Source organism: Pongo pygmaeus, chromosome 11, assembly GCF_028885625.2.
Source record: "Pongo pygmaeus isolate AG05252 chromosome 11, NHGRI_mPonPyg2-v2.0_pri, whole genome shotgun sequence".
Taxonomy (NCBI): domain Eukaryota; kingdom Metazoa; phylum Chordata; class Mammalia; order Primates; family Hominidae; genus Pongo; species Pongo pygmaeus.
In genome coordinates this window covers 99,340,457-99,361,298 of record NC_072384.2, presented here as the reverse complement: position 1 = coordinate 99,361,298, position 20,842 = coordinate 99,340,457, and the positions used below count along the sequence as shown (strand labels likewise).

General features: G+C 38.1%; 1 protein-coding gene across 2 annotated transcripts in view; it reads left to right on the top strand.

Moving 5' to 3' along the window:
• Positions 1 to 20,842, top strand: part of SATB2 (SATB homeobox 2) — a 195,789-nt gene that overhangs the window by 146,036 nt on the left and 28,911 nt on the right. For both annotated transcript variants that reach the window (XM_063647790.1, XM_054478699.2), the window contains one exon: positions 10,243 to 10,440. In XM_063647790.1, coding sequence (XP_063503860.1) covers positions 10,243 to 10,440 — 198 coding nt within the window. The remainder of the gene's footprint in view (positions 1 to 10,242; positions 10,441 to 20,842) is intronic.

Genomic DNA, 20,842 nt, shown 5'->3' with positions numbered 1-20,842 from the left:
CATTGTAGCTAAAAGAGATGGATTTCTGGCTTGTAATACACAATTCTAAAATCATTTTCCCCATAGAAACTATGACCTACATGGTGATTGGGTTTCAGTATGTTCTATGCTTCATGTACATTAGGATTAAGTGGATTTTGTGTACTGACCTTTATGCCTTATCACTGTTTCTACAAAAAAAAAAAAAAAAGTTTCAAGTTCTCAACTGCTTAACAAATTGTATTCCTAAGTGAGAGTGTACTTATGTTTTAGATGTAGTTTACAAGCTCAGAATTTATGAACATTATTTTTTTCTTCAAATCTCTCTTTATAGGTGGTCTAATTTGCTTGACAGGCTAAATAATTTAAAACATGTAGGTCTGTGTGGAAGATTCTTTTTATATAAAAGAAAAATAAAGGAAAGAAAGAGTAATTAATTCTTGTTTTTGCATCCCTTCTTAAAATGTCTCAGGTACATATTTATACATTTTTTAAAGAAACAATTTATATTTTACGATTACATAAGTAATTTAACAGCCTCATTTTAAAAAATTCAGAAAGTGATGAAGAATATGAAAGTAAAAACATGGATCACCCATGATTTCATGAACCAGACATAGTTACTATTAACATTTTAGAATCTTTTCTTTCAATGTGTGTATGTTTGCATGGGAGTGTATGTGTATGTTTATGTCCTAATTGATATCATAACTGTGTAACACATAATTATAAGACAAGTTAAAACTATAATTTTTTAGGACAACTTTTTTATGTAGGAGAGTAAATTTACAAAATAGAAAATATTATCTTGTCTCATTACTTAGTTTCCTAGCCTTTAAAAAATGTTGCACAAAGATCAAAGTTTTGCCATTTTGCACAAAAAGTGCTTTAATGTTGATCCTATATTATTAAGTTTCCATTTTGAGGATGCCTTTATTGGGGCTGGGATAACTTAGGGCACTGGAAGTAGACATATTGCTGCCCTGAGCTCTCTGGTATAAAGACTAACAGAAATTATAGGCCATAGGATACCCTGTGTAAAATGAGTTGGTGGTCTGTCTCACTGCTAATGATTTTGCTTTTGCCATTTATATTCAACATGTAAGGTAGGCAAAAATGAGGTGTACAGCCTTGACTGAGTAGCTGCCAGGTAGGTTTCTTCAGAACACAATCATTCTGAGAGCCTATCATGGACCAGTTTCCACTCTTGTCAACTGGGTAAAATATACTAAAATTTAGGGGTGGTGTTCCAAATTCAAATTCAAAAAAGTTTAATATATGTACGCTAAAAATACCATTTGAAAAGTATTATTATGCCTAGTGAAGAAATTTCTCAGATTCCCAAATGCCAAACTAAGTGGTGTGAACATAGTGATTTGATGCGTGAGCGTCAAGTTGAGCCCTCCAGTCTCCCCTCTTTTTTCTCTTGGTATAATCTCAAGAAATCAGATTCTAGTGAAGGAATCTCCTCAGACATTCCCATAAGATCTCAGTTTTAATATCAACTTCATGATCAAGAATTGGGTTCTTTTTACCACCCTCACAATTAATTATGTTAATGTTTCATGCCTTAAAATTAGTCTTTATAGGAGTCCTTAGACAATCAATAATAATGATGATAATGAAGATTAATCAGACTACATATGCGGTTCTTAAAATGTCAAATACTTTTAACTTATCCCTAAAGTTTTAAACTCATTTTAAGTTCATTTTATCCTCTGCAGAAACCTTTGAGTTCATTTTTTCGCCTGTTCCTGACTTGGTAACTTTGGAAACTTGCATATGTCTTTGAAGTAAATTAGGTTGCCATATTAAAGCCTTCTCTCTGATTTCTCCCCAGCCCATTGGGGAAGAGGACATCAAGTTAAACTGTGGTTCTGACAGGGGGAGAATGTTGGTTTCATGAATGGTTGCTACCACTTTGCTGTTGAGACTGTTTAATCTTCTTCTTTTCACAGGGCCAAGACTAGGGTAAGGCAAGCTAGCTGCCTAGGGTGCAAGATGTAAGAAGGCACACATTTGTCAAGCCATACTGTTTACATTTCATGCCCTAGTCGCTTGCTCACCTCATTCTAGTCCCACCCTGATCTTTACAAAAGTCTTACTACTGGTTGTCTGCCCTGTCTGGTTTCCCCAACCACTACCCCGCCCACACCACCCCCACCCCCGCCACCCACCCATTATGATAAGTTCTTGAGGAAGTTTGCAATATACAGTGATATGTCACAGGTATGCTGGCATTTGGACCTGAAGGGAGGCACTGGAAGCATTTTGGTTGTTTTCAGTTTGATATTTTAGCCTAGTGCATTTTGCTGTTAATATCTTTCTGCTGTTGAAGTGAAGAAGTCCAGGATTCTAGATTCATTCTTCTTTTTTGACAAACACAAGTGGCTTTTTCAGGTGCATGTACCCATGTATGTATGTATGTGTGTTTGTACATATTTATATGTGTAAAGGTGTACCAAATCTCCATACTATTAAATAGCTATGTATATTCCATGTATGCTAAGGAGGGCAACAAAATTTTGTGTAATCCCCACTTGACTTGAGCCCAGCAGAGATTTAAAGGGCTGTTCTGAAATAAAATTTTCATTACTCTCAATTACAGACTCAATCTTTACAGACATATCCATAGAAATGTCAGTGACATGCATAAGATAACCCAGACATAGTTAAAAATTGGTCCCTGTAAAAATACAGTTTAGAATTTAGTATACAATTTTGAAAAGTAAAGAAGCAGATCTTCTGTACTTACCACATTTAAAGTATAATTAACCTTGAACTTTAACCAAACAGCCAGCAGAAATCTTTTTTCAGGTTTAGATAACCTCCTTGTCAGGGATTCATTGAAGTCCTTGACAAGACTTCCTTATAGTTAGGCTTTTATCCATTTCAGTTTTCTTGATTAGGTTATCTTGAGTCATTAGGGGATTTATTTATTTTAATAGACACTTATTGGATTCATGAAAAGAGAATTCGGTGACGAAGAAACAAGAGCTGAATATTATCTGGCTCATTTCACACTTCAGAAGAGTCTCAACCATCTGAAGAGAAATCCTTTCACAGTTACAAAAGTTTGTTTGGGGACTTTATGTGCTTCCATTTAGAAAGCGAACTGTCTGTGGTTAATAATATGAGTTTCCTTTTGAGATACTCAGAAAACATTTCCCCTTGGTTACATATGCTGACATTTTCTGTATTGAAGATGTGGGTGAGTAAATGGCCTTTTGCATTTCTGCTGCAAGAATCTATGAGTCATTCTCCTGAAGAACTGTTCATTTGCTGAGATATTCATTCATTAGAGTTCCTAGAGGGGCAAAGGGAGTGGGGGCTACTTACTAATTAGTAGGTGAAGTAACTCATTAGCTTTGTGTTAGTCATATCAAGGGGAATAATTACTGTGACAAGGCCCTGCCTTCAAGGAGCATATGCAGCTTTATTCAACAGGGGCAAAGTTATTAACTCTCTTGTGGGAGATCAGAGCAGGCTATGAACTTGTGTTTAGTGCTGAGCAAGTTCTAGTTTGTATTTGTTCTGAAATATTGTAAAAACTGGAAAATTAGTCATAAACCTAGACCAATGTTTTTTAAGGAAAAAACATGGGGGCTGTGAGAAGTTGGGGTCAAAACCAAGTGTCCTGAGGAAGAGAAAGCAAGCCACTTTGTATGCAGTGGCATTTCAGTACCATGGACAGGAACCCCACTGTTTTCATCTGTGGTGTGCCCCTCCCCTCCTTATCACTTAACACATAAGATTTACAGCCAAGATTCAAACTCTTATCTGTTAGGCTCCAAGCTTGAACACTGGGCCATATTATTGTTTTGTGAAAGGCCTCCCTGGTCATTTGAACATTCTCAGCCTTTGGTATGTGGTTTGGAGGATATGTCACTCATTTATTGTGGACTTGAAATATTTTAATCTTTTAAAACATTTTATAAGTGAAATAGATATTGCCATATGTCATTCATTTTCAATTGAAGAGAGCTTTAAAAACTCTAATATTAACAACAGCAACAACAGAAATACACGCATATATACACACAGAGAGAGAAAAGAAAGTGGTTAAAATGATAACAGATTCTTTAAATGATTGGTGTAGTGTGATTCTTTATGATATGTGTCATGTCTTTTTAGAATGAACACTCCTAGAGGGTAGAACTTATGAAGTGTGCACTTTACCAGTACCAGGCCATTGTGGGTCCCAGTTAATACTAAGCCACACAAGTTCACTATGAAAAAAGATATCTAGGCTAGGATAAGTCATGCTCTTGACTTTATGATATCCTTTTCCCCAACAACTTCTTCTTAAAAAGGAAGAAGGTGGGGGAAAGAGAGGAAAAGAAAGATGAGTTAATTCTTCATGATATCAGTTAAAAAGCCTTCAATGACTCCTAGGGCCCATAAGATTAAGATTAAAATTGTTTTTTTGCATGACATTCTTTAAATCTGAGCCCTACCTTCATTTCTAGACTTTCAGTCCTCTCCCCACCTGGTGAAATCTATCTTTATCTTCCAAGATTCACCTTGCATGCCATAATCTTAATGATGACACTTTTCCTGAACTGCTTCATGGTCAGAATTACTCACTTTCTTGTTGGTAGTCTCAATTAACCTTTCAAGTAAAAAGTAACAATGACAATTAGATAATATATGTAATGTACTAGCCCATTGCATGGCATGCAGGAGATGGGTGCTCAACAGAAAATTGTTAGCAGAATCAATGTCCTGTGAGACTACTATTACTATTTGCAATTTATATAATGGACCATTTTCCCTATCATATTCATGCATTAGAGATAGGGAAACAAACTTTAGAACAGTGACAAAGTTGCTTCTGAGAATTAGTGCTTCTCTCCAACAATAACTCTCTGAATTTGAGTCCATAAAACATTCCTCTAGGCTAATTTCTGTGTACTCTAATAATTTTGGTTCAATCTAATGACTATTTATTGAGAAGCTACTATGTGCAAGAAACCATACTCTGCTCTGAAAATGGTAAAATGAGTAAGAAACCAACCCTTGCCCTCCACTCCCATCAAGAAGCTAACTGTTCTGATAGGAGTGCAGACATACCCACCCCTAAAAATAATAATGATCAAGTTGTGAAAAAGTATAAAAAAAATGCTTCAGGGTTATGCAAGAGTGAGCAACAAATGAGACCGCATCAGCTGAGCCTTGAAGTACAGCTTCTCATGGGGAAAAGAAGTTGAGTATGAGATATTCCATCTAAGAGAGTAACATGGCAGAAGCATGAAGGTGAGAGTGTACCTGTGAGTAATTCACAGTGGCTGGAGCACAAGGTCAGTAGGGGAACTGGTGGGAGACAAGGTCATGAAAGAAAAATGGAGGCAAATGGTGTTTTTTTATTGTTGCCTCTAGTGATGTTCTTAAATTGTGAACTAGAGGTTCTCTCCTGTATGCAACTCATTAATGAAACTATCAACTTAATAAAAGATAAACTAGGAATTTATTATTCATCTTCCAGAAAGAATTAATGGCACATTTCTTCAAATAGTAAGCATGTCTAATACATTTACAATGTGATTTGCTTTGTAAATGTAGATCGATATGCAACTTTTCAGGAACACGTGGATTGTAAACAAACTATATCTTGACTGGTAGGAGTGTCATCTCACCTGCATAGTTGGAAGGGCAGTCAGAGTTGTTTTTTCTACTGAGGGAAATATATTTGTTTAAGAGGCTGATGAGATGGCTAAAATGAGATGTGAATGAATATTATTTGCTTATGCACCCTAATTCTTGGGAACTTTTAACCATTGATTGCAAGGAAGCAGTCTTTGGACTTATTAATAGATTGCTTCTCTGGATTCAGATTTTGAAGGTAAAGTTTTAATTGCGAACCTCTTGGTATTATTACACTTAGGCTCCATGTATATTTTTCTCTATAAGTTCCAGGAATTTCCTGTATCTAAAAAAACCTTTATTTTGAACTAATTTTAGACTCACAAAAATGTTGCCAAACTAGTATGGAAGGGATCATTGCACTGTATTATATATCCCTCACCTATCTTCCCCTAATGTTGACACCTTATATCACCGTATGGCAATTATTGGTGATAGGGCAATTATCAAAACCAGGAAAGTGACATTGTTTCTATACTGTTAACTAAACAAAAGCCTTATTCTAATTTCACCTGTTTTTCTACTAATGTCTATTTTCTGGGCCAGGATCCTATCCGGCAACCACATTGCATTTAGTTATTATTATTCTCCCTAGTCTTCTGCAGTCTGTGACAGTTCTTAAGTCTTTCCTTTTCTTTTATGACCTTGCCATTTTTGGTTATTTTGTTGAACACTTCTCAGTTTGGGTTTGTTTGATATTTTCTCGTTTCAACTGAGGTTATGTATTTTGGGCAAGACTACCTCAGACATGATGTTGTAACCTTTGCAGTACATCACATTAGAGCATTCGCAGTGTCAGTATATCATCACTAGTTATTTGACCGTGACCACTTTGTCAAGGTTATTTTTTATTTGTACCTTTAACCCTGATGGTTTATCACTATCTGCTTTTTCTGACAGATAACAAGGTAACAGATCATGGAATGTAGAACCAAAAAGGAACTTAGGGACCATCTTTTGTTAACCCGTCCTTTTACAGTTAAGCACCCAGGAGCTTGAACAGGGTAACTATTTGCCCAAAGGTCACCCCATTATTTAATGACAGACCAGGAACTTAGCAGTTAGGTCTTAGAGATCCAGGTTTGATACTTTCTACATTCCTAGCTATGCTCAAACACTTATAATTCACGCAGTCCTAGTTTTACCAGACTGTGTAAGCTAAATGGACTATATGAATATACAGCCAGCCTTTGGTCAAAACTTAAAACCAGGCTAAGAGAGAAATCCCAGGGAAGTATATACTCCACAGTTCATGGTGCCCACTCACAGAGCTGGCCAAGGCTGGAAACCAGATGAACTTCTGTATCAGCATTTCTGAAATGAAAATAATTCTCATGGAATGCTCCACATAACACAGAGAAAACAACAAAAACCTACTTGAGATTTTTAACAGAAAAAGGAGATTTGTTTATTAATAATTCATGAGTTCCCATTGAACATGCACGACAGAAACAGTGCTATTCAATAGAGAATACTGTCATCTGTCACTGTTTTATTTGACATTTACACTTTTTTTTTTTTTTTTGCCTGATACTGCAAAACTTTCTTGGATGGCATGCAAAAATTATATAAATGAAAAAAATCCCAATGTGGGGACCCATATATCTCTTCTGTGATGGGTTCACTCACAATTACATACATGTGTGTTCATGCAACTGCGTGGCACTCTCTCACACATTCATTAGCCAGCAAACAAGCTAATAGGAGACCCTATTGAGAAAACAGAGATAAGCATCCCAAATGGGCTGGTGAAAAGATGATATGAATAAAATGATGGTGCGTGAGATGGGAAGTGAGGTGGAAGAATAGATTTCCTGAAGATAGGCATACAAATACATGGAATGAGCAAGTGAGCCAGAGTGAGGGGAAGGTAAATCATGGCTGCCATGAAGAAAACGAACACAAAAATACATTACCAGTTCAGATACAAAATAAATACATATAAATGGCATCACAGGAGCACCCGTAGGAGGGAATAACGGCCTTTAGGAGAAGAGCAAGGTAGAGTTAGGATCACCTTCCGATTTTGTGCTACTATAAGGCTCTTGACAATCTTTCTGCTCTGTAGGTTAGTTATTATTTATAAAAATCACAGAACCAGCTGATACATTCATAAGCTAATTATTGAGGCAGCTGGGTACACATGGTGCAATATGTCCAAGGCTGTGAAGTATCACAGATTTCTTGGGGCCTGCTGTGGTGGGGGTGCACTGTTGAAGGCTCCATCCCTTAATCTGATCAGCCAAGCAAACACTTTGTGGGGAAACTAGATTAATAACCCTCTAAATACCATGAATGTGCTTCATCTTCAAAACCGGGTTCCCTTAAACATGCTATTAGCTCAGCTCCATCAGGGATTTGAGGAAGTTCTCTGGTGCCTTAAGAACACAGGGTCTTGTTGGCTACCTCCCTGTGCCAGAAATTAATTTGGTTTGCTTATGTCTGCACACATGATCACACTTGTGTCTAATCTGCTCCCTAATAGCTTCAAGGTCAAGACCTTGCATGTCAGTGGGCAAATTGAGAACTACACTTCTTAAAGACTGATGGCAGACAGCACACAGTCCATAACGAGGCCTGTAGTGTTGTTCTAAGTGATTGTAATGAGTGCAGATTATAACAGCGCATATAAATCAAATGCGGCAATGAATGTTGTGCGAGACATTCCCAGTGTCATAAGTGGAGATACCACTCAGCTGTCACCTGTCTCCTTTCAAGCTGCGGCTTCCCACAATGCAGTTCAGTCCTCAAGCAGAACAGCAGGTGCTGTCTTCCTTAAGGTCTGGGTATCTCAGATCTTCATCTTTTAACAGATGCAGGTTTTTGTTTGTATTTTCCATTAAATGGTTAGTCTCCATGCTCTTGCCTCCCCTGGAAGATGTTAAACATACCTGTTAGAAACATTTGAAAGAATTCAGTTGGAGACTTATTCAGATCTATGAAAAGATAGAGAAGTAGAAGCTTATTTTTCCACAGATGGTTTATTTTCCATTTCAAGAATTCTTTTACTTTATGCAAAGAACCCCTTGAGGAAACACTTGAGGACTAGGAGATTTTTAAAAATATAATTTATTTTCTGGTAGGGATAAAAAAATTTGTCTTCATTTTTTATATACATTGCACCTTGAAAATCAACCATTGACCTGCCTTTCAACTGAGTTGAAAAAAAATCTATGAAAATACTTGGAAAAACATTTCCAAGCAAATGATAAGATACCTTGTTTTCATTCTTCCTAACCTTCTAACTCTCCCAAGCTTCCAGTTTATTGCAAGAAAAGATCAGGTCTGCGCAAATGTGGCCTCTCACTTGTAAAAACAAGGCAGTGTTGTGTTACAGATTAGTTTATAAATCCCTGGTGGCTTCACAGTTCAGTGCCTACAGCTGCTGCAGATGGGCCTGGGTTTTTGTCTCTTCGCGGTGCTGCAGCCGGCAGTTGAAGGAGAAAATGGAATGATCAGGTTATTAACATGGAGGCCGCGAGGAAGAGGCTGCACAATGAGAACAGCTGGTGTTGCTGTCTTGGCTGATGCAGCAGAGATAATCAAATCTTGCCTTTTTTTGGGTAAAGGCAGAAGACACAGTGGAGAGTTAGACAAACAATGGCTTATGATATTATATGGGGTTTTTATAATGCGTGTCAGGAACTTTCATTGGCTTACAAGTGATGATATAGAATTTGTTGAGGTTTGGGAATTATTTTTCACAAAGTCATTCGTGTTTATGCACCTCTTAAGAAAATTTTTTTACTCTTTTGCAAGAGACATGATGTGGGACAGTTCTTGTTTTTGAAATTAGTGATGTAGCTTAGAAATGATGGGTTAGAAAGCTACTGGTAAAATATTTTGACATGAGTCAGTGAGCGATGTTGACAGCATCCTCTGTATTATTTTCATATAATCCATCATTATTTGCATTACATTTTCTTTCTCGTGCAGTTGCAAGAGAGAGAACATCCGGATGCCAGATTTTGGAAGCAGACATTTGCAGGTGTGACCCGACCAACTGCCTACCTTCCTGCAGGTGTGGCTGTGGTGGGAAGGTGATGGTTAAGAGGGCCTAGAGCCCGAGGTATTCAGAGATTGAGCAAATATACATTTCTTTTCATTCTAGCCAAGGTTATTGCTTCTATTTTGTGGAGTTATTGATAATTGTAAGAATATTTCCTCCCTAGAGATTTCAGTGTTGTTTACACCTAGACAATTTTTCTTTTTTAGAATTTGCTGTCCTGTAATGCATATTTGTTTATCTTCACTCTTAGCATGAAATGCTGCCCAGTTGGGTAATTTTAAAAAATTGTAACTGACTGACACAAATTACTTTTTCTGAGAACAGATGACTATAATCTTGCTTATCTTTTACAGAGAAACTGCAATTGAGAATATATTCTATAGGCAGGGTGTTACGATATCTAACAAGAGGAAAGATTCTTGGGCATTGGTATAACCACCTATGTGGTCAGGGGTTGGTTTTTAGCGTCAGACTGTTTCACTATCTCCCCAGGTTGGCAGGAACAATTTTGACAGAAAAAGATGTACTGTGATGGCACTGGACTGCAGTCAAGGCTCCCTCAGCTCCTCTGCACTCTGCAGGTTAATGCAAGCGACCTCCTCTCTCTCCAGGGCTGGCTGTGTGAACTGCTCCGCTGGAAGGAGAACCCAAGCCCAGAAAACCGCACCCTCTGGGAAAACCTCTGTACCATCCGTCGCTTCCTGAACCTTCCCCAGCATGAGAGGGATGTGATCTATGAGGAGGAGTCAAGGCATCACCACAGCGAACGCATGCAACACGTGGTCCAGCTTCCACCTGAGCCGGTGCAGGTCAGTGTCCCTGACCCCCGCACCCCACCTGAGCAGGGCTCTGTGTGCCAGCAGTAGCTGCTGAGGGTCCAAGTGGCACACACCACACCAACTTCTGTCAGAGGGTGTCTCATGCCAGGTCCCCAAGTACGGAAGACGCTGTCGTCACAGTGGGTACTGTGTGTATATGTGTGTGTGTGTGCATGTGCGTGCGTGTGTGTGTGTGTATGTATGTACACACAAAGAAAAATGACTGAGAAGTTGAGTGCCAAAGACAGCTGCTTTCCTGAGATCATTTTACTTGTGGGATTGTAAAGCCAGAGCACTCATGGAGAATTAAATCTCTCGATCGGAAAACATGGTTTCCATCAGTTCATTTTCTATAAAAAACCTGTGAAGTAGTTTTGCATCCAAAATCCCTCAAAGAATGTTTGATTAGACTGAGGAAAAGAAATAGCCACATGACCTAGGGAATACCATTGAACTCAGCTGAACCTTGAGAGACAGATTGTGACAGATTCTTAGAATTTTAAGATGAGTTTTTGCTGTCTTTGGTTACATCTCATTTAGAAATCTGCCTTCCTTTGGATTGCGTGTTTTGTTGGCTTAGTTTTTGCTCTCATTGAGAGAAATAATATTGCTTTGCCATAGTAATTGAGTTTAACTACTGACACTTTCCATAATCTAAAATTAATTGCTTTCAAGAAGAAATATTAATTGAGGTTTCCAATGTTAGACCCCCTAGAGTTTGGCCCACAAATTGTTTTGGTAGGTTATAAGATGGGCCTGCTGCCCAATACTCTCAATTTCAGCTGCCACCAAAGAGGACCCTTTGGCCTCTCTCTGAATCTCCTGGAGTAAGGAAAAGAAAGTTGAGGCAGGAGTGCATGTGTGCACATGTGTGTGCAGAATGGAGGAGGAGAAGATAAAGGGAGAGTGAGGCACAGTTTCTTGATAAAAATAGAGAGGAGTCGTGAGGGATGCAGTGAAACACTCCATCCTGAGGTTTCTGTCTCCTTTCCCTCCCCTCCCCCCTCACATGCTTGGGAGAGAAGCCAGAAGTTAACACATCTTTACGTCACTTTTCATCTAAATATCATCATCTCTGCCAGTGCTTTTGTGCTATGCTTTTGTGTTATCATTGGTCAGTTTCCAGGGCCAAAGTCGCAGAGTGAATTGCCCAGACTTAATAGTTTGGCAGTTAGGCTCATGACTTTGTAGAGGCAGTCTGTTGCAATATCCACAGTGATCCCAGAGTTGGGGATGGGGGTGATGAGGGTACACAGCACATACTCACCCTTCAGGACCCACCCTCCCCTTTCCCTTCTTGGTCCTTTTCTGACCGAGGTCTCATCCACCACCAGGGCACCTTACTTTAGATAATTAAACCCATGTACTGAGCCACACAGAGCAGTGGCTTTCAGACTTGGAGATTTAATTGAAATTAAAATTAAAGAGGGGCCCAATATAGGCTTTCCAACCTTTTATTTTAGAAGATAAATTTATTTGAAAAGTTTTAGGGAAGCTCCTATTTATTATCAATATCATTTCATAACATACTCTTTGATATCAGACAGATTAATGAAATGGATAGCCTCAGACAAAAGATCATGTAAATGCTACGGTTCAGCCATATGAAAATCACTTCCCCAGCATCTCCACTGCTTTTTTTTTTTCTCATTTTGATGTGAACTGGATTAGACTTCTATCTTGAACCAACACAAGGCCAAGGACTTGCTTTAGGGAACCACTGACTTTTCATGAAATTTTTATTCAGGGCCTATCTTAGTTCAGTACAAATGAAGTAGAAATAAAACAGCAAGGAAAAAGCAATTTATTCCACATATTAATCACAGCTTATTTTAATCATAAGATGGTGATAAAGTTGGAAACTTAGAGAAATTTGAGATAAAAGTAATCAAATGCATTGTTTGTTATAATTGAGGGCCTCCCTTCATCTGGATGGCAGCTCTTATACCATACCTGTCTGTTTTTTGTCCATAAATTATCATCTCGTTGGGCCCTGTATTTAGGTAGCTAAAAGTATATTCAACATAATATTTTGTCTATAGTTGGCCAGTTTGAGTACAATAAATCTTAGAAGCAGACAGCCAATTGATTTATGAGTTTTATTATCTTTTCTATTAGCATGTCAGAACTAGAGTATGCTGACAATATTTAACGGCTAAGCATGAATCTATAATTTTTCTTTTCAGTTTTAAGCATCTTGTGGCTATTAATATTAACTTCTGATATCACTAAGAGAAATGCACTTATTTTTAAAAGGTTATTCCCATCACTCAGATCTTAGCTAAAGAGTTTACAAATTAGGTAATTTTCTCTAAAGTGAATTTGCCTCAGCTGTTGACCTTGAGCCCATAACTACTGTGAAACTCATCAGCACATCACATTTCTTTAACGTTATGCCTATATCTGAGTGACACTGCTTTGCAACGTTGAATTTATGTCTGTCAGCAAAATACAAAGCTGTGGATTAATTGTTTATTGCAGTCATAATATGAAAAGTGAAGAAAAATAACTGACACTAGACAGCAGAACTCCTGAGACTAAAGTTGGCACAGCCTCTGTGACTTGGGGAGGGCTGTATTTAAAAACATACCAAGCTACTATAAAAAGGTCTGTAATTGTCCACAAGCCAAGGACTCGGGGTTGGAATTCACTTGGGCCTTTCATATCAACTAAAGTTTAGCAAGATACAGTTACTTATCTGTTTTAGAAATCTTAAAAATTCATATGTAGGGTAATATTAGTTTGGTGATGTTACATTTTTGTCTAATTAGATAGGAAATGTGCCATTATTAAATTGTTAACTCTGGGTGAAATCAGTGATTATTAAGAGCTTCTGATATATGCAGCATATTAAAAAACACATAAGTCCTCTTCACTTGTGGTCATGGAAGCGTGCCATTTAAATTTCTTTAGGTAATTAGGGTACACTATTTTCAAATTTTTCATATATGGTAAAGATATGAGGCAGTGATTTCTGTGCATAATTACCCACCAGATTAATCTGTTGTATTAGGGTACATAGATGTACTGGAATAAAAAGAGGGAGCTTTGCATCACTCCTTCTCCATTTGGTGCTTTCTGTGATATTGAGAAGTCCCTCGGAGTCACAGCCTCTCTTCTTACAGAAGAGAGGAACTTTTTCTTGCTGTTTGTATGCAAATGGAGTTGACAAATGGATAGTTTTTTATTGTCTGCAGATGTGTTTCTGTTAAGCCCGCAAAAGGTTTAGACATTTTAAGCCCTTGTTTTTTAACTTTTAAGTTCAGGGGTACATGTACAGGTTCATTACATAGGTAAACTTGTATCATGGGGGCCTGTTGTACAGATATTTCATCACCCAGGCATTAAGCCTAGTACCCATTAGTTATTTTTTCGGACCCTCCCCCTCCTCCCACCTTTTACCCCCCTATTGGCCCCTCAAGTCCACATTTAAAAATTATAAGATATCACATAAAATCTAGAAAGTCAGAAGATGTGATCCAAGCTCAGAGTTTTATGTGGCTGGAGCCAATGTCCTTTCTGCAGGGCACACACTTACTGTCCTGCTGCCCTGGTCCCTGTCTCCCCTCCTCTGAGTGTACATGCATATATAGCTGCCGTTTGATTTCTTGAGGCATCTCTCCTGTCAGGTCACCTGACCACCTCATCAAAGCCACAAGTGCCTTTGCCCCATGGCTCCAATTTCTTTGATGGTAGCTATTACATGCCATTTATTTTTATATTAATTTATTATAATTTTATAATCCCAACAAAATTTTTTGCATGCTTAAGTGCATGTTTGATGGCATTTCTCTTCAGAGATGAAGCAAGGTTATAGTTGAGATCACGCTGGGCCTGAGCCATTGAGGGACGTTGTCAGCCCCAGCGACTCACCAGCCCTGGGAGAATGAGACGGTTCTTCCTTGGGAATTTGGATTTCTCCAGGTGTTGTGTAGCTTTGATGTCATATTGAATTATCTGGTTTATCCAGGTTTCTATTTAGTATTCTCAGTCTCTTCAGAAACCCCGATTTAAGCTCCTGCTTTTGGAAGCTAGTTCTTCAGGATCTGAAGACACTTCATAAGCTAGATCCTGTCACATCATGAATCCACAGTTGGACCAGCATTGCCCCAGGGTGGTGAGAATTGGTTCCTGGGGAGCATAAATATCTTAGATTCACAGTGGTTTGTGGCCCTCCAAAGGAACTTGGTACATAAAGAGATAATATCTCTCTGGTATTAAAATTTCATAAAGAGGGGCCATGATTAGACAAAAATGCCCCAAAAACCTTCTGAGGGGATCAGTAGTGAAACACAAGTTGAGAAATACTAATCTACATAATGTTTCTAGTCCGTGTGTAGACAGCACAGAGGAGAGACCTTGTAAGGCAAACCAAACCAAAGCATTTCATGAAAAAGAGGAAATAAATTCCATTTTTCACCCCGAAAGGTTGGAAACAAAAGTATTTCCTGTGGTTGTAGTGATTTTTCTCCCAATAGTTATTATAACCCAAGGCCCTGTGCTGAATGGATATTCTCAGCTTAGAATAAAACACTGGTTAGGTTTGGTTCATTACTACCAACTCCGTTTTACAATTGGAAAAACTGAAACAGAGACGTCAAGCCTTGCCTGAAGCCAGGGTTGCCAGTGGAATGAAAACACAGGCGATTTTGGCATCCAGTCTTTCCTCTGACCACACTTCCCTCATGCAGGAGAGAAGAAAGGACATTGCTCATGCTATGACTAGGTCATTGAGCGAGGGTGATTAGGGAGCACTTGCCAAATTGTTCCTCTCTGTGTCATTTGTGCTTTATTGTATTTCCACCACACTGTTTCCATGGGTTATTTTGTAAGTTGAGGAATTCTGAGCTTGCTGCTGTGTGGTTTCCTGACAAGTACTTGTTTTAAAATTCCATGCCGTACATTGAATAAGAATGTGAGACCTGGTTAGTGACAGTCAGACACCAGCATTGTCCCTTGACTTGTCTGGGTTGCTTCTCAGGAGATTTTCAACATTTTCTAAGCCACAGACTCCCTGTCATTGGTAGCGACCAATGATTCTCAACCAGGGGAGATTTTGCTTCCATGGGATATTTTGGCAATATCTGGAGTCATTTTTGGTTATTATAATTTGGGGGTGCTACTGGCATCTAGTGGATAGAGGTCAGGGATGCTGCCAAATATCCCACCATGCACAGGGCAACCCCCCAAAACAAAGACTTACGTGATCTACAATGCCAAGAATGAAAGCTTGTGCCAGTAATTGCCTAACAGTGACAGATAAAAAATCATTAGTATCTCTGAGACTGATTCTGAGTTTTGTCTATTAAAAAACCCAGTAATAATAATGGTGACACTGCTGCTGCTTCTCCTTCATCTTCCTTCTTCCTCCTCCCCTGCCTCCTCCTTTTCCTTCTTCTCTGGCAGTAAGTAGCCTTTTTGAGAGCCAGGCTTTCAAAATGTGAGATTTTCACATGTCTTATCTTCTTCAGTTATTGTGAACAACCAAAGGGGTGGTTGGTTTTTATCTATTAATACTTTCACAGATGAGAAATTGAAGCTTAAAGAAGTTAAAGTAACTCGCCCAAAGTGAGAACTTAAATTCACATCTGTCTACCTTCAGAGTCTGACTTTTATCAAGTGCTGGAAAGCACTGCTAACATGCAACAGCCAGCATTCCCTGAATACTTACTATTAGCTGTCTGCTGTGATGCAGAGCTGTTTATGAGATCTTCATTTTTAACCATTCACTGAGTAGATCTAGTTCCTTGAGTTTTCTTATTTACAGAACACCTAATGCACTGAAACCCACAAATCATTGGTGTGATGTCAAAGAACTGATGTGACTGAAATTTTTACTTTTCATAGCTGCTTTGGCATTTTTGAGGTGGCTTCAGAATGTGCCTCTGATCACTAATGTTCAAGGGCACTTCAGATTTACCTCTCAGCCCTGGGAATCTGACCCTGATTTTCTACTCCAGCTGCACAGACTGTATCTTGATTTGTAAACTTGCTTCCTGAAGGACATCTTCCAGGAAAATAAATAAACTAATTAATCCATTAAGAATGTTTACAAATTCTCTTACCGGGTTACTAGACTTTTTCTTTCACCTTGGATTCATTCCAAGCTCCTATTCAAAGCCTACTGTGTGAATGTGGCTCCAGAGTTTTGAATCCCCACTCTAGTCCTGAGGAGAGATGCAAATGAACACTTGCATTTGTAATAAAATATTGTAGCAGTTGGGTAGAAGTAGGTCCTCACTTGGGAAAATGTTGGGAGTTCCTGACTGTCAGTGAGGCTGCATTAGCATTTTTCATGTTGATATTATGTTGCCCTGTATGTATTTATTCAACTTGAAGAGCATCCTTGATTTCTTATGTTACTAGTTTTTCAACATGTCAAAAATTTTAAATTTGTCATTCAGGAATATAAAGAGATTTGAAAGTCATTTGTTATAAATTCTTTTTACTCTAAGAGACAGACATTTTCATCTTGGGTTTATCTTCCAAAGGGTACTGAACAGATTTCCTTTAGTGATAATCAGAAAGCTGAAGAAGTTCATTACAGTCAATAGATTAGACATTAGCTATGGCTTTGTTTTACCTAGAGATTTTTAAAAACTCTAAGACACTGTACAATTTAAAAAGTAGGCAGGCAAAGTAGGCCAAAGAAATGTACAGTTTCTTAAAGTTGTTAAATTATTTTCTTTTACAAGACAAATTCCAGCTTAATAATTGAAGATGTATTAAAAGAAATTGAGGATGCTAGAACTTCATGAAAATCCAGGTGTAGGACTCTTGAGTATGGTTAGGTTTCTCTGAACCTGGAACTGGGAATTCAGCAGCTGCCATTTATGGATTCACCTTCTCCTTTGCCATCCTGAACATAGCATTACCTCTTTCTCATGTCAACTTCTTTCCACTACAGACTTTTCTTCCAAGCATCATCTGATTTACCATCTTCTGTATATCTCTTTGTAACTTCTGCATACTACTCATAGTGTCTCTGCATTATAATTCTGCCTCCTCCACACCTTGGCCTGCCCACGGTTCGTGCTCTACCTCATGACTTTTTCCCATGCCTTTGTCAAACTCACTTTCTCTTGCATACTCCATATTTACTACTTCAAGTTCATCTAAGAGGGAAATTGACTGGTTAACCTTATCCTCCTGAAGGCTGACTTTCTTGGCATTCAACTTCCAATCAGTCATCTGAATGCCTAATTTGGAAGGCATTGCATTTTAAAGAAAGAGCTTTGTTGGGCAACATATTAGAATAACCTCAAGAAGATTGGGAAGTAGAAAGCCACCTGGCCATAGATCACTTGTAGGTAACCTGTGAATGAGCTGTCTTTGGGCTGGAAAGTTAGGGCCTTTTAGTGGAACATGGCTTCTAGTACCCTGCAGTTACCAGGGTAGAAGAATACAGGTATGATTAACAAGTCTAGAACAAACCTTTCATTATCAAGAGAGATTCATATGACTTCTTTTTTAATGTAAAGTGCTGTGGGCATGCAAGTAGTAGGAAACCAATGCCTAAGGGAGATTTTCAGTTCCATGTGTGTCCAGAGTATTCTACCTTTTTATTCTATTGCAGCTTTTCTAACATTTATCATGTAGTCACATATGTTTAGTGACTGTCCTGTAGAAGCTGATAAATATTAAACATAAATTTTTATAGTAGTCTCTTCTGGTTCTGCTAATGTATTTTTTTAAAGTCAGTTCAACATTTTACTAGTCTTATCATTTTAATTACTGGAGTTAGCTTTTCATTCATCATGGGGTGGTTCTAATATTTTTGCCAAGCAGAACTCCTCCTATGAGTGACTGGACCTCCATAACACACCGCCTTCCAAATTCAACATTCAGGGTTAGTTGCTGGTTGGAAGTGAAATGTCAAACACCTGGGTTCCACTTCTCTCAGTCTTTTCCTGCCTTCTGGGAACATAGAGAACCCTGGTTTCTTGAGTAGCTTGTTCTTCCATAATTGCTATGTTTCTTTAAATAATAGTCTAATTTTTATATTCTGCATTTTTGAAAGGCAATACAATTCCTGCACCTTACTCTCTTGGTTTTTAGATACTAAAATTGAGTAGAAGGCATTTTGTCCAATCCTTCCCTATAGGTAAAGGGAATCACAGTCAGTTGTGTCATTTATATCGGTACAAAAAGTCCTCACGGATACAAGCCCAGTGCTCAGAAACCACTAAAATTACTAATATATATTGTCTTTCTATTTTAATAGAATATTGAGATTTTTAAAGTTTTTTAGAAGTTTTGGGATAGCAAAGTACTCCTTAGACATGTTTTCATAGTTTTTTCCTTCTGGTGAAAGTAAATGAAGCCAGGTATAATATTAAACCTTTAGTGCCTTGACTTTTTTTTTTTTTTTTTTTTTTTTGACATTTTGGTAGGAAAATAAAACGAAACAGAATGCTTTTGAATATAAAGCTTCATTGGCTTTCTTTTTTAATATTGCTTTGGAATTTGTTAGGTGCTGGTTTTGCTGTTGTCCTATCGGTCAACTCAATGTTGCTATTTATCCCCTTCTCCTTCCCCTTCCCCTTCCCCTTCCCCTTCCTTCCTTCCTTCTCCCTCCCTCCCTGCCTCCCTCCCTCCTTCCCTCTCTCCTTTTGCTTACTTAAAGATAAAATATGAAACACTCTTTAAACCTAAAAGAAGGCAGTGGCTAGTACATTTTGTGAAAGTGGCTAGTACATTTTGTGAAAGGGCAAACTGATTAAATTGAGCAGCATAGAGCAATGAGAAAGACAGAGGCAAAATAAATAGTGACTAAGGTAGAAAGTGCATTAAAATGCATCCTTCTTTCCCTTCCCACCCACGAAAAACAACAATAAATCTAAACTAAAATTGAGGTACTTGTAGATATTGATGTGTCGTTGTTCTCGTCAAGTGTCTTGTCACATTTCATCTGTGAGAGGGCACACCACCTTCCTTTATACTTATATAGATAGCTAGCAAAGTCTGGCTTTTGGAAAAAAAATGATTAAATTTAATCGATAAGCCTGCTGTTAGGCTTCAAGTTATAGACCTGATTGAGAAGACGGGCCATTTTTATTCTCGCGTTTTTACTTATTCATTCAAGAAATATTTGTGGAGTTTCTTGAATATGCCAAGTGTTATTCCAGGTACCACATATATAACAGTGAAAAAAACCAAAATTTCACATATACATTGAGCAGTTTTCTCCTTTATTCAGAATGTATTTTTAAATAGACCTCCATTTTCCCTCTGGCTACCTTGCATTATTCTAAAATTCAGATTGTAAATTAGTGGAATCCATAGGTTCTGTTTCTTCCTCTGATTCTGACCCTGGGTGACATCTTTCTGCTTCTGTTTTTCTAGCTGTTTCTAGAATGGACAGGTAATATCTCTGAAACATGTTAAGCCTCTCAGTGATGAGATTACCTTAAAAGAACAAAGTGTGGCTATTTGAAGGTATCAAACCAAACAGACCTTCTGAGTCTATTCTATAGAGTCTAAAGTGATTTACATAGCTCTACAAAGAATGGCATCTGCTGATTAATGATCAAGTGGCATTTTAAAAAATAGTTTTGATGGAAAACAGATAGATAATAAGTATGTCCACTCCAACCCTAATTTCTCCCTGACCACACAGATAAACACTTCTCTTTTTATGTCCTGCTCATATTTATTCTCTCCAGCCAGAATGACTTCTCCAAGTTAGCAACCTTATTTACTTGGTACTGAAGTATGGGCTAATTCATTGTTAGTATATGAACCAAACCACCTGGCTCATTTGGTGTGCCTTTAATAAAGCTGTGGTCCTTGGAAGGTTAGGTGTGTGAACTAGTCCCTCTTAATAATGAGCTCTTATGGCAGAAAGTCACATGCTGTTCTAGGAAGATGGGAGCCTTCTTCATATTTTCTGTTTCAATTTTCTACCAGAGTGCTTCTCACTGATAATTGTTGATTTCAAAGGTATTCATCGTCATTGCAGAAGAAACAGAAAAGAACATCTTGCAGAAAAGGGCTTCCCCACCTGGGTAGATGAAATTCTCATTATTTCACTCTGTTTGGTCAGTGCACTTGTTTCACATACTTTGATTTGGGCCCAATCACTCACACAAGGTCATAAATCTAGGAGGTAATTAACAGTTGAAATAGGGGATGAGGGTAGTTTAAGAAGCTCAATCCCAGTTGCGTTTCTGAGAATACAAGCCTACATGCTGGGGATCTGGACTTAACAAACTCGATCTACAAATGCATACTAATACAGTCATTGTTAAAGCATTTTGGACTGTCTTACTTAAAAAGTATTTCAGTACAATGTAAAACGTCCAAATGGAAATATAATTTATTTTAACCTCCATTTCTTCTTTTTAAAAAAATAAGTAGTATAAGTTGTCAAAGAGCTTATTTAAGTAGACTG